We start from the raw sequence: 14,627 nt of genomic DNA on the forward strand, positions 1-14,627 counted from the left end.
GATCAGATCAGACAAGACAGAATTCCAAATCATTTTTGGCACTTCATCTTTATTTTTTTATTTTTTTAACATCTTATGGACACAATAAGCAGTTACTCATAGTACATAATTTTACGCTGTTTTCCAGGATTTACATTTTTGATAAAGGTAAGAGGTTTCAATCTTACTTTTGTGATATAAGTAACTAAATAAATGTGTAATAAAATGTTAAAATATGCTGAAAATACAGGGATAAAAGCAGTCACAGCTATTGTGTTGCACTGCAATTCACAAGGGCAGAATAATTGTTTAGCAGTGCATAACCCTATAATTGTGACTTCACTTTGAGTCGTGAATCATTCTGTTGTAGATATTTCTCTGATATTAACCTCTCTGTTTGCATCTTGTGCGTGGTTTACAACGTAACATCTATTATTAACAAACTCAAAATGTCAATTTATACCATTTTTTAAATAATGTTGCTGTGTTTCCTGGTGGAAAACTGGCAAGACACACAAAAAAACATTCCTTACTTTTATATTCTGTGGGAAATTTTAGTTTTTTTGTCCACTGGTTAATTACCAGTAATGGCGCATACGTCATTTAGATTGGTTATGTAAAGACTGAACCCCCTTGTATCCTGATTTATAGATTTGACTAACTATATTACATTTAATTATTCAATTGAACAATATTTTGTCGTGCAACATCCTATAGTAAGTTAGCAAAATTCCAAAGGATGTTCAGTTTTCTTTTAACATGTAAATGTTAATGCCATAAATCTAATCACATTTAATATCTTTACACATGTAGTGTTTGGTACAGTGTTTTGTTTTTCCAGTTTGTAAAGACATTATTACTTTTTCTACTTTTTTTAACTATCATTGACATAAACTAAAACCTAAAAATATAAAGATATGTTGCATTAGCATCTAATTGAAGCAAAATATGTTTAAATACTAAAATTACTCAAAATGAATGAAAAAAATTAAATATATATATATATATATATATATATATATATATATATATATATATATATATATATATAAAAAGAAATATATAGATACTATAATAGTATATTATTAATACTAAAGAACACTGATATTCACACAGGTTTTATGCAGTGTTTTCATCTGAAGTCGTCTGAGCTGACATGCTGTTATTCCCCTTAACAAGAAGAAACATACTGTCTGTTTCTGTTTTCATCCTGTTTTGAAGAGGAGTGTCCAGGAGGTTTTAAAGTCCTGTTATTCTGTTTCATGTCTCCTCCCCTCTCCTCTCCCTTCCCCTCATCGTTTTACTCCATGTGCTCAAGACTCCTCTCTCTAGAGTTCAGTTTTCCTTAGTGATCTTCATCTACAGTCTGACACTCTCAGGATTTCCACAGCTTCCTTTATACGGTGGAATTTGCTCAGTCATGCTAGGTTGGAGAGGTGCACTGCTGTGTGTTTGTTTGTCCCAGCTATGGACACTAACTCCAGGTACACTATCATGATTATGTGTTGTAATTGACATTGTATTTTGATTGAGATAGGAAAATGTATCTGCATGTGTATTAGTATTTCTGATGGTTTTCACTTAGGCGTTGCCAATAAAGGCTGCAGTGGTTTCGGACACTTGGAGAATGGGCGTACGTTTTTCCGGTATGGAGGATTGTTTGTTACCTTCACCTGTAATCCAGGATTCCGGATCCACGGTTACCGTACGAGCAGCTGTGTGTCTGGACAGTGGGCCAGAGAACCACCGTTATGTGTGGGTTAGTGAACTCGTGTGTTTTGTAGATACTTGTGACTATATACAAAATTCTTTACTATGACATTTATCAATGAAGCAGATGAGATTCGCCAAGAGCTAAAGCTAGGTAAAAATAAACTACAGTAGTTGATTTTGAAGTTGCATTTTATAGGGTCTCTAATATAATACTGATACTTCAAGCCATACCATAAGTTGTTCTGTACTCCAGCGTCAGGATGCCCCAGCCCTGGTGATCTCCTGCATGGCAGGACTATGGTGTCTGAAGACGGATCTCTGGCCTTCTTTAGCTGTGATGCTGGATTTAGTTTGTTTGGATATGCACTGCTTTACTGCAAAGGGAAAAGCTGGAACGGCACTAAGCCTGTCTGCAAAGGTATGTCATCTGAATCAAGCGTATAATGCCAAAACTGTTTGATCCATTACTATATGCCTTTTTCCTTTTAAATCACTGCTGCAGTGACTTCATGTACAACTGACCATCTGTTTGCTCCTTTATGTTTCTCCTTTATATTTTGCTTTTTGGTTCTTACAGTAGCTGATATCATGAGTGTTCTTCATTTGAAGCAAGAATCATCACATGGTCCCGTCTCAGCGCAGGGCCGTGATGTTCCTACAAATCTAAAAGTTCGCTTACATAGCCATTTAAACACCCTCGCAATCACTGTTCCCAAGGATGCTTTTCTCAAATCAGCATTGCTTGAGGTCCCTCAGATCAGACTTGACTTTACAGATAACAAGCAGAAAAATATAAGGAAACCAGGGGAGAAAAAGCCCTCAAAGAGTCTATTGTTTGACAAAACATTAGATAGTGGAAGGGCTGAGCCAATCTTCAACCCTGTAAACTTCAAGGATCCAATCGGGAACTCCGATCTTCGGAAACCTGTGCCAATGACATCTACCAATGTCAACACATTGTCATTAGTCAGTTCCTTTCATGAATCCTCATTTTTAACCACCACACAAACCAGCTTCGTTACCCCAGTGATGGACATTCAACAGATCAAGGTCATGGATCAGACATTTACTGAAACACCACACAGAAGAAATAAAAAACCTCATCAGTCCACGCTTGGTACAGACAAACTATTTCAAAGAGCCTTAGTCACTACAGCTGCTGAGACTTTACCAGAATACATAAAAAATAATTCACACTGGACATCAACTACACCTGCAACAAACATCAACACACTGGGCACAAATGACTTTCTACAGTCAAGGACTTTCCTCACAGAAGATCCATATGCAGCCACCACTGAGAGTTTTGCACCTCCAACAACAAGCTATCCTGGTTTCATGGTGTCTAAACATGAGTCTGTTTCCTCTACCTGCAGAACTGGAGAACTCTGTGAACAAAGACCAGACCTCCAGGAATCATCTCCAACACTAGAACATACATCATCTAGCACGGTCTTGACGACCGCTACCCGACCAATGTCTGGCCTGCTTCTGAAGGCTCAAACTGACGTCCATAACTTTTCTGACATTACTGATGATGGTCAAGTAAATAAAAGAAACAATCATAGTGACCCCAAACAAACTTTTGGTCCTCCACTCTGGAAAGATCTTCCAAGGTTTCCAACAAGGAAACGTCGTCCAGTCTGTCCCTACCCTCCATTTCCTTCTCATGGAACATTCTACTTTCGGTCGATAAAGAATCCCGACCCGCTTCAGTATAAGCATTATATTCAATATGCCTGTTACCCTGGATACACTTTGACCAATGGTGATGTTTACAGCTATTGCCAACACAATGGACATTGGAGTGGCCAAACACCTCTCTGCTTAGGTAAGATACGACACAAAACTAAATATGTAGAAAGTAATTTTTGCAGGATAAAATTGAAAATACATTTTTAACATTAAATGCACAATCTGAAGACAGTGAAAGTGCAACATTATTTTTACATTTATTCTGTTATCTATAATGGAAGCCCATTTCCACCACATAGAAATAAATAGTGATTTGGTAAAGTCGAAATAACATAACATATCTTTTAAAAGTCGTAATTGACAATAAAACATTTTTTGTCATAATTTCAACTTTTATGTCATAAATATGATTTTGTATCTCATACTTTCAGTTTTATATCTACTAATTATGACTTTTTATGTCATAATTTTGATTCACCATAGCATGTTTTTTTCTTATGAAGAGGAAATGGTATTCTGTATTTATCAGGAATGTTTCAAACAATTCATCCCAAGGAGAGAATGTTTATTTACTTATATATATAGATTTATTAAGAAAGGGTTTTTTTAACAGGGTTGTATCACATGCTCGCTAAAGACATGAAAATTGCTGGGAAGATTTATTGTTCATAAGCCTGTTTATGTGCTTTTATTGTATTGGTGCTTTTTACCATACTGACTCCTTCCTGTCTTCCCTCACCCACACTCCAATCTTACATGTCTGTAGATATGACATCTGTGTAATATCCTGCTCATCTCTCCTCTAAGCAGGTGATAGGCATAAATGTTCAACACAGATAGCCTCAGAACGGCTTTAAATGTCATCAGACACATCTGGGAATACGTGTTTACCTATAGGTTTTGACCTCATGTGTTCTGTTAAACACATTATCTTATTTTAAAAATGCACATGAAAGTATATTCTTATTGAATCAAATTAAGTTTACCACTGTTTAGTGGGCTATTTCTGTTTCTGTTAAACAAAGTGTAATTTTCAAAATCATGTAATTGTCAAAAGTGTTTCCTGTCAAGGTAAATTCATTAGGTCGGAGGATATGTAAACCACTGCGGATGTGGGATTTCATTCTCATCAGTGAGCAAATCATGTCCTGTTCTCTAAACTTAAACCATTTGAAACTATATATATATATATATATATATATATACACACAGTGTATCTATATTATTTTAAACTAATATATATATATATAGTTATATGAATAAATCTTATATTATTAATAATATATATTAATAAAGTAAACTATATTATTTGAAAGGGACCACTTAGTCTATCACTTTCTGTTTCAAAAGCATTTAAAAACATACTTTATACTTTTAACTTACTTTTTACCCTGTTCAGTGGCTTGGATCATCCTTTTTTTTATCTAGTTAGATCTTAATTTCATCGTAGTATGTTTATTTTAATTGCAGAGTTAACTCCTTGCTCCCTAAACAACGGAGGATGCTCTCAGATCTGTCATGTTAATGAACAGAATCGCGCCCAGTGTCTCTGTAAACCAGGGTTCCTGCTTCTGGAGGACCAGCGCACCTGTCGAGGTGAGAGAGGAACTACATGCACGTTTAATCTTATCTATTGACTGTGGTATCATTACCACCGCAAAACGACCACGGATTAGCATTCTTTCGACAGCCAGACTCCAGTGATTATAGGTTTTCCACTTTTGAAATGGCGGCTTACTCTTTTTCTTTTTTTTTTTCTGTCAAGAGGTGCTCTTGACACCGGGTTAAAAGCTTGTTTATGCATCCTTGACCTGCGTGTCTTTAGATTTATGGTTTTGGTTTGCAAACCAGCTGTGATGTGTCCATTCAGACTCAACATCACCCTCTGGTGTCACCCCAGAGCATTGAATTCTTGACCCATATCAGGCTGTTAATTAGACATTAAAGACAAGCTACTGCATGTATGTGAGGTTCACGCTGTGTTTTAAGAGTTGTCCAACATAAGGATGAAAAGACAATATACACTCTTAAAAAAAATAAGTTTCCAAAAAGAACCATTTTGGGTTCCTCAAATAACATTTCAGTGAACAGTTCTGAAAAGAACAGTTTTTAGTGTGAAGAATATTTTAATAATCTGAAGAACCTTTTTACTATAATATCTAATATAATCCACTATGATAAACCTTTTATGCAGGAGAAAGGTTCCATGGATGTTGAAGGTTCTTCATAGAAACATGTTTGCTTGGTCCGTTGTTTGTTTTTGCTTGTCGCGTTGAGAGGTCTATCTGTCACTTTTTTCCATGTTCGTAGAGTTAGTTCATGTACATAGCTCTTTTTTTTTTTTTTTTTTAAATGGCGGGTGCTGGTGTTTTGCTTGCGTGATTGCGTTGCAATCAACGTAAACTTACGTCACTGGTAGTTTCTATAGAGCTGGTAAGTCCCGCCCCTTCCGTAAAACCCCGCTGGACCTCAAAGTTGAAAAACCGTCAATGCAAGTGAATGGGAGAAAATAATTATTTTCTGGTCCCGTTTGAATTGTGCCATGAATTGAACGTATGTTGTCTGTGAATTTTTTATATAACTTTTCATGTTACGAGTTTGACAGTATATGGTCTGATTCTTCGGCTAGCAGTTGTGGAAAAGACATAACGAGAAAGACTACATATCGCCTATGTGACGTCACCCCATAAAGTTGACTTACCCGTGGTTTTCGCCAACCTCAACGATTTTGTCCTCTCCCTGAAAGAAGGCGGTGAAGTGCACCAAAGACACAGCCATGTTTAGCGGGATCCGTGAGCTAGTCCGTGTGCGAGTGGTGGTGACGTTTCAAACGCGTCGAGAGTTGTAGTCCACAAAGTGCTCTCACACAAAGTCTAACTGTATCAAACTTCTACCCGCTAAATTGTATCATTCTTTACACGAAAAGTTATATAAAAAAATTCACAGACAACATATGTTCACATTCATGGCACAATTCAAACGGGACCAGAAAATAATTATTTTCTCCCATTCACTTGCATTGACGGTTTTTCAACTTTGAGGTCCAGTGGGGTTAGCGGAAGGGGCGGGACTTACCAGCTCTAAAGTGATGGGTTAGACCCTACTCTGAAGTAGGATTTACTCTAATTTAGTTCCCCCAAAAGGCATTCCTAGAGCTAAAATAATTCCCAGTTCCTGCGGTGCGGACACTCTAAAAAGCAGATACTTCAGCCATTAGTTCTAGGAACTATGAAAAGGTTCCCCCGGTGCGAAAGCCCCTATAGATGCCGATAAATAACCTTTATTTTTAGAGTGTAGGTCTACACATGAAATACAGTGTGTTTAAGGTTCATTTTATGAGTTTTAGCAGTTAATGGACTAGTCTAAGATTTTAAGCCTGTGCTCTATTCAGACAAACTGGATCTAAGTACACTACTTGTGTACACAAAAGTGTATGTGAAATAAGTTATGACAACATGTTTTTACATTGTTTTAGCAGACAGATTTTGCGGTGCAGCACACAAACACTTACCTGTGTTTTCATGTGTGATGAACAGCACGTTTTGAAGGCCAAAACCTTTTCATTTTGTCATTTCTTCTGTCATTTACACCTTATATTAACATCCATCTCTGTGATCTGATCACAAGTGGACAGCACTAAATACAGGTGTAAACAGTGTTGAAAAAATGTTGTGTTCGAAATTCCAATAATTCTTCTTTGCATAGCTGTACAACTTCTTTATCCCTTTTGTGCTCATCCTGACAAGTAATGTTTGCTTGGGTGAGTGTGTATCTGTATACTTGGTCATGCGTCTGCATATATTAAATATATTGGAATGTGTTTGATATCACTCTTCTTCATCATTGTTTGTGTCCATGTGTTCATTCATGCACATGTTAGTACTTTTTGCAAGTATGTGTTCTGGTCTTTTCATGTGCCTGTCTGTGGTATTTATAGATCTGGACGAGTGTGTGGAGGAGTTGCACCGGTGCCAGCAGGTCTGTGAAAACACCTTGGGCTCATACAGGTGCAGTTGCAGTCCAGGGTTTCAGCTTTCTCCAGACAGGACATCCTGCTCTGGTGAGTGAATCAGTGTCTGGTGTGATGCATTGCCAATGACACAACCATTTTTAAAGTTAAAGTATGTAATTTGGCAATATATATTAACACAGGTATATACAGTGTATATAATATACTTTAAGTATATTATACTGTCTTGATATAGTTCATTTTAATATTTCTACTTTCAGATGTAGATGAGTGCCAGCATGTTGGTAGGGCTCTCTGTGCATTTGGTTGCATTAATACGCCAGGCAGTTTCCAGTGCTTGTGTCCCGAAGGGTACCAACCGGACAGCACCAACAGACAGTGCATAGGTCAGACTTTTAAATATCTTTAATTTATCTTAACACTGGTGAACGGAAGCAGATATGTCTTAAGAGGTCGGAGAGTCTTATTTACACTGATTTGTAATACACAGGCTTACTACTGTATATGTAGACTAATACCAGGAAACTTAAAGGGATAATTCACCCAAAAATTTAAATTATGTCATCATTTACTCACCCTCAGTTTGTTCCAAACCTGTATGAATGTCTTTATTTTCAATATTCTTAAAATATCTTGGTTGAACTATCCCTTTAAGGCCCATTCACACCAAAAACAATAGATAAAACAATAATGATAAAGATACAGTTCAAAAAATCAGTCTACACCACAAATATATCAATAACAACAGAGAAACTATATCGTTGGATTCACATTCAGAACTATTTTTTTCCATTTATAAATGATAAAACAATGACAGCCAATCAGAATCCATCCTGCTTTAAATAGCTCAAGCATTTAAATCGGCAGACTGACAACACTCCTTTTTTAATGTTAGAAGTCTTAAATATTATTTACAGTCCCTCCACACCCGACATACCAGAGATTTTGATATCGCTTGATGAAAAAGCCTTTGATCGGGTGGAGTGGGACTAGCTCTTCTGCACTCTAGGAAGATTTGGATTTGGCCCCAATTTCATATCATGGGTTAAAATCCTCTATTCCTCCCCAATGGCAGCAGTTCGCACCAATAATAATCGATCTGCCTTATTTAGTTTACAAAGAGGCACCAGACAATGCTGCCCGCTGTCTCCACTTTTTATTTTCCATTGTAATCAAGCCACTTTTATTAAAGGAATTCATAAAAGGGAATATGGAGTTTAAAATATCACTCTATGCAGATGACGTATTGTTATATTCATCAGATCCTTTGCCTTGTCTCCCTAAATTATTGTACATATTGGAAAGATTTAGTGGGATATCTGGCTACAAAATTAATTAAAAAAAAGGCGAATTAATGTCAATAAATGCAGCTGCTACACGTATTTCTTTTAATTCGATTCCTTTTAAAGTTACCACAAACAAGATAAAACATTTGGGAATCTGTGCTACATACAATTGCAAGGACCTCTATAAAGCTAAACTCCTGCCCCTGGTCTGAAACGGGATATCAAACGATGGGACCTGCTGCCCCTCTCTTTGAGTGGAAGAATTAATACTATTAAGAAAAATAATTTCTAATAAGAAAAATATTCATATTTAACATGTTGCAGAGTAAAATTCTAGCTTCCGGCTTTTCGGTTTTGGCCGGAAACTAGTTATTTTACTTTATAAAGGTTTAAATATGAATATTTTTCTTACACAAACTCATCGTATTTCTTCAGAAGGCCTTTATTAACCCCCTGGAGTCATTTAGAGTGTGTTTATGATGGATGGATGCACTTTTTTGAGCTTCAATCTGTTGATTGCAATCCACTGCCATTATCAAGCTTGGAAGAGCCAGGAAGAGCCCCTTTAAGAGCTGCATTGATGATTTCTAAAATAATGAATATTGAGATGTGTATTTTTTTTAAAGTTGTATTTTCTGGTTTGTTTGTAGACATTAATGAGTGTGAGGAAACCGAGGTCCTCCAGCAACAACAGTTGCACACGTGCGAGTGGAATTGTTTGAATCTGCCAGGTACTTACAGATGTATCTGTCCTCGTGGATACAGACTGCACCCTAATGGAGCCCAGTGTGAAGGTCAGCACGCAAACATGCATACCCTGCCAGCACAGACTGATGCATGCATATATACACAACTAAAATAGTTGTAGTTTTTCAATTCTTGCTGTTAAGTGTTCTTCCTTCTGATATTTGTCAGATGTCAATGAATGTGAGCTGAAGAACGGCAACTGTTCTCACCTCTGCATCAACCACAGAGGCAGCTTCAAATGTGCCTGTCCAGAAACACACCGAATATCCCCATACAACCGAAAAAACTGCCAGCCAATATAGACACACACACACCAGCTCCTCGCACTGAAGAGGACTGATCTCATTTATTTGTCTTGTTTTGCATACAGTATTGTATTTAATTATATTGTGCATTTAATACAACATATTTTGTATTTCTTCACCCACATGTATGAATAAAATAAGAAAATATATATTTGGAATAATAAGTTTGTTTTTGAAATAAGTCTCACTGTATTTATGGTATTTATTATTATAAAATTCAGCTTTGTTATTCTTTAAAGGGTTAGTTATTAGGGATAGTTAGCTACTGGCCAGCATCACAGGCATGACCAGCCTCGGCCAATAGTGAGCCTACGTTCTGACATACAACCCAGATGCGCTGTGCTGTTACACTATGTGAACTCAATCAGAGGCCCACACAGAAGAAAATGAAAAGATGAACTAAAGTCTTACAGGGTTGGAAGTTGGAACAACATAAGGGTGAGTAATTACTGACAGAATTTAATTTTTTGGGTGAACTAACCCTTTAACAAGAAAGTGGTAATCTTGACTTTACCAGCCTCTTAACCTGCCTATTCAGTCATTGAGTTGTAGGCCAGTAATAAGGAGCGGATCTACCCAGACAGGGATCTACAGGGGTGGCACGAAGAAAAAGCTTTGCCACCCCAACTGCCACTGCTACGGTTGAATAAAAATAAAAGATTCTTTAAGTCATAATAATGAGAAACTTTCTCGTAATTATGACTTAACATCTCAAAATAATGAGAAACTTTCTCGTAATTATGACTCAACATCTCGTAATAATGAGAAACTTTCTCGAAATAATGACTTAACATCTCGTAATAATGAGAAATAATTTCTCATCATTATGAAAAAGTTTCTCATTATTTTGAGATGTTAAGTCATAATTATGAGAAAGTTTCTCATTGACTTGAATTTTTTTTTGTTTACTCAACCGTGGCGGAAACGGGCTTCCATAGGCAGTGGAACTTCAATGTGGTGTATGGCAAGCCGTTTTAGCTTAAATTGTACCCAGCGTTACTCGTCGTAATTGCATTTTTACTAGTAAGAATTCAATTACAGAGCTCTCTAATTCAATTACTACTAGTAAGAATTACAATTACAGAGCTCTCTAATTCAATTATTACTAGTAAGAATTACAATTAGACAGCTCTCCAAATGAATTTTTACTAGTCATATGTCTCTATTGACTTCCATTCATTTTTAATTATGGAGCTCTACAATTGAATTGTTACTAGTAAGAATTACAATTAGAGAGCTCTCTAATTCAATTATTACTAGTAACAATTACAATTAGAGAGCTCTCTAATTGAATTTTTACTAGTAAAAATATGAATTAAAGATATGTATAATTGCAGAGCTCTGTAATTGAATTTAAGAGCTCTGCAATTACATTCTTACTAGTAACAACTGAATTAGAGAGCTCTCTAATTGGAATTGTTACGAGTAATAATTGGATTAGAGAGTTCTCTATTAAAATTGTAACTAGTAAGAATTGAATTAAAGAGCTCTGCAATTGCATTCTTACTAGTAACAATTCAATTGTAGAGCTCTCTAATTGTAATTCTTACTAGTAACAAATTCAATTGTACAGCTCCGTAATTAAAAATGAATGGAAGTCAATGGAGACATATGACTTGTAAAAATTAATTTGTAGAGCTCTCTAATTGGAATTGTTAGTAGGAACTGAATTAGAGAGCTCTGTAATTGTAATTCTTACTAGTAATAATTGAATTAGAGAGCTCTGTAATTGTAATTCTTACTAGTAGTAATTGAGAGCTCTCTAATTGTAATTGCTAATGGCAGAAAAAGACGTCTTTCAGGAAACTGTGCATGACGGTTTCACGCGTATGCAGCGCGCCGAGTTAGGTTCATTAAATGACTATGAACTGGTTCTTTGTGAGTCAAAAACACAGCACAGCCCAGTTCATTTAGCCTACTAATTGTATTTCCATGTGTTCGTGAATTGGAAAATGACTGCTGCTTCTCGGCTAACTCAGAAGTCCTCTGAGAAATCTAATCGCGTCCGTATATGTGTGAGATTAATTTCGTAGCTAATTGTTCCACTTTCATCATGGATAGTCATTTTTTGCTAGCCTGGCCCTGGATGCCAGCCGAACTTCGCACCGCCCACAACATTTTTTGGTCGGGAAGTTCGAATAGAATTTCGAATATGATATGAATCTGGGTATGACGACGTCAGGCTACGTTTAAGATCCCGATCACAGAAACGTATAGCAGATTTAGGTAAGAATCTAATTGTATTGCAGTTTTTCTCGATTGCTTACACATTATAACTGATTCAGGCCAGTTTCCCGCACCATTCGTTATCAAAACAAGGAGTCAAGAACACATTTCTCAAAACCTTTAACAATGAGTAAACATTAGATAGCAAAACTGATGACACAATTGCATTTTTTAAACTGGAATTAGGAACTCATTGACAAAGGTGAACATCTCATTTTTACATGATACTGCATGTAGTAGCAGCTTTCCTAGGTATCCAAAAAAGATCTGTAGCTATATGCTGTGAGACTAGTGACACTAAATCAGATGGTGCCAATGTACAGTAAATAAGTTTGTTTGACATTTAGAATACTCACGATCCTCAGCACTCGTGTTGTGTGAAAATGTGAACCTCAGTTTAAAACTCAAAGTCATTATCTAGTTTTATTATCTACAGGTTAACCCAGGCTGGAAAGGGTAACAAAGGTCCTGGGATATCAGCCAGTAAAAAGAAAACAAAATATAAGCAGGACTTTGTACCTAAATTTTTGCCAGTGTCTTTGTGAGACATGTGTATTGGCTCTGGTGTCAAATTGACAATTTTTCTCTTTCTGCTTCACTTTTAAGAGTGGTCCCAGCCTGATCACACAGTTGGTTAGGCTAATCCTGCAAGGAAATCTCACCAGTTTGTTCAATACAGTGAAGGGGGAGATTCACAGAGAGTTCTGCACAAGACCTTGAGGAATCATTGGCAGAATGCATTTCTCCTCAAATACACCCTTTGAACATGAAGACCTAAAGATGAGATTGGTTGCATTTGTAGGGTGCCTCATGCTTGCTTTTGCAGATGTGGGAGAGATGATACATCCTAGAGAAACTGGTTGGACTGGTACGCTTTTAGTGGTGCCCATGGACGGAAGTCACTGGACTGGTGTGAAAGCCGTAGCGGAGGAGATGGGCCGCAGGGGTCACAAAGTGATGGTGGTCATTCCAGAGGTCAGTGTACTGCTAGGACCTGGAAAACACTACGTTACTAGAACGTTTCCGGTTCCATATGGACAGCAACAACTGGATGAACTCCAAGCTCGAAATGCTGAGGTGATGGATAATAAGCAGCAGCCTCTGTTGGAGAAGATCAGCACCAGAATCAGTAAAATGAGGAAATTTGTGGACTTCCAAAGGGCCACAGCTGAGAGTCTCCTCTTAAACCAAGAGCTGGTGGATTTCCTGAGGAAGCAGAATTTCGATGCGGTACTCACCAGCCCAACTGTGCCAACTGGTGCCATCCTGGCTTATAACCTCTCCTTACCTGCTGTCTATATGTTGCGAGGCTTACCCTGCGGACTAGACTCGATGGCCACAGCCTGCCCAAACCCTCCATCTTACATCCCACGGTTCTTTACACACTATTCAGACCGAATGTCTTTTCGTCAACGTGTGCTGAACGTTCTAGTGAGCATCCTGGAGCCTTTGCTCTGCAGACTAATATATTGGTCTACTGAGGATGTAGCCTCCCGTTTCCTGCAGAGAGATGTAAGTGTGGTGGAGATCCTGCAAAGTGGAGCTCTATGGCTGCTGCGGTATGATTTCAGCCTGGAGTTTCCTAAACCCTTGATGCCAAACATGGTTCTAATCGGGGGGATTAACTGTGCCGTGAAAAGGCCTCTAATTAAGGTGAGTGGAGGGATGTGTTTGCAGACATCTGAATGGATGCTTACACAAAAATGTTTGCTTCAACTGTTCACTACACCAGGCATAGAAGTGGGTTTAAAGCTTAAAGGGATAGTTCACCCAAAAATGTATATTTCTATAATAATTTTCTCACCCTTATGTTGTTACAAAACCATGTGACTTTCTTCTGCGAAACACAAAAGAAGATAAATTCAAGAATGTTGGTAACCAAACTGTTTTAAGGACAATTTACTTCCATTTTATTGACAAGATATCTGAGCTATTTCTTAAAATATCATACTTTTCCAACATCTCTTTTATTATCTTATTGCTCCAAAGAAGAAAAAGTCATACAGTTTTGGAAAAACATGAAGGTGAGTGTGGGAATCCAGATTTATTAAAATGTTAAATTTAGGTTTACATTGAATTTAGCATGTTAAGGTTAGGTATAAATTATGATTATCAGAGTTTTCTAGGAAACGACTCTGGTCAGTCCTGTTTTATTGAAACTCTTGGAGTTTGTGTTTTAGCAAGAAAGTCCAGTTAGTCCTGTACTCGGGTCTCAGTGTTTGAATAGATATGCTGAGTGGATTAGGGTGGGCAATGCTCTGTCTAAAACCGGTTCCTAAACCTGTCTTTTTCGGTTCCTGCCCCTAAATGTATATAAACTGTAAGAGAACATTTCATGTTAGACTTGGTGACTGCAGCTAACGACAGCTCGTGTTCTCAATAAAGAATCCTGCTGAAGAAACAACCAAGTCTCCTGGTCTTTCGATTCTAAGTTCACAACATGAGTAAATGAAAGAGGTTTCAGTTTTGGGTAAACTGTCCCTATAAAGGTTGCTTTTAAGATTTAATTTAAGGTTTTGTGGTTAGCACTGAGGTGATTTTTGCACTTCATCAGGGGGAACAAAGAGTGTTCTTTGCCTTGAGAGAAGCTTCTGATTGCTTAGAATGACAAACAGGCTGTAAAAGAGATGAGTTTTGATTTAACTCATCTTTTATACAGACTGTCATTCTATTCAAAGGATATATTTTGGCTTGAGAAGCCACTGC

General features: G+C 37.2%; 1 protein-coding gene across 2 annotated transcripts; it reads left to right on the forward strand.

Moving 5' to 3' along the window:
* The first annotated feature begins 6 nt into the window (after nt 1-6).
* On the forward strand, nt 7-9,822 carry LOC308685561 (uncharacterized protein). 2 transcript variants are annotated; one of them, XM_081357420.1, is made up of 10 exons: nt 7-147; nt 1,298-1,463; nt 1,565-1,738; nt 1,946-2,110; nt 2,270-3,523; nt 4,858-4,983; nt 7,325-7,447; nt 7,618-7,743; nt 9,294-9,437; nt 9,559-9,822. In XM_081357420.1, the coding sequence occupies exons 2-10, from the start codon at nt 1,400-1,402 to the stop codon at nt 9,690-9,692; spliced, it is 2,310 nt and encodes a 769-aa protein (XP_081213546.1). In that variant the 5' UTR covers nt 7-147; nt 1,298-1,399; the 3' UTR covers nt 9,693-9,822. The 2 variants fall into 2 exon arrangements, with proteins under 2 accessions (XP_081213546.1, XP_081213547.1); XM_081357421.1 differs by lacking the exons at nt 7-147; nt 1,298-1,463 and having other exon boundaries at nt 1,600-1,734.
* Nucleotides 9,823-14,627: the final 4,805 nt, after the last annotated feature.

Source organism: Scardinius erythrophthalmus, assembly GCF_964197995.2.
Source record: "Scardinius erythrophthalmus genome assembly, chromosome: 25".
NCBI classification, from domain to species: domain Eukaryota; kingdom Metazoa; phylum Chordata; class Actinopteri; order Cypriniformes; family Leuciscidae; genus Scardinius; species Scardinius erythrophthalmus.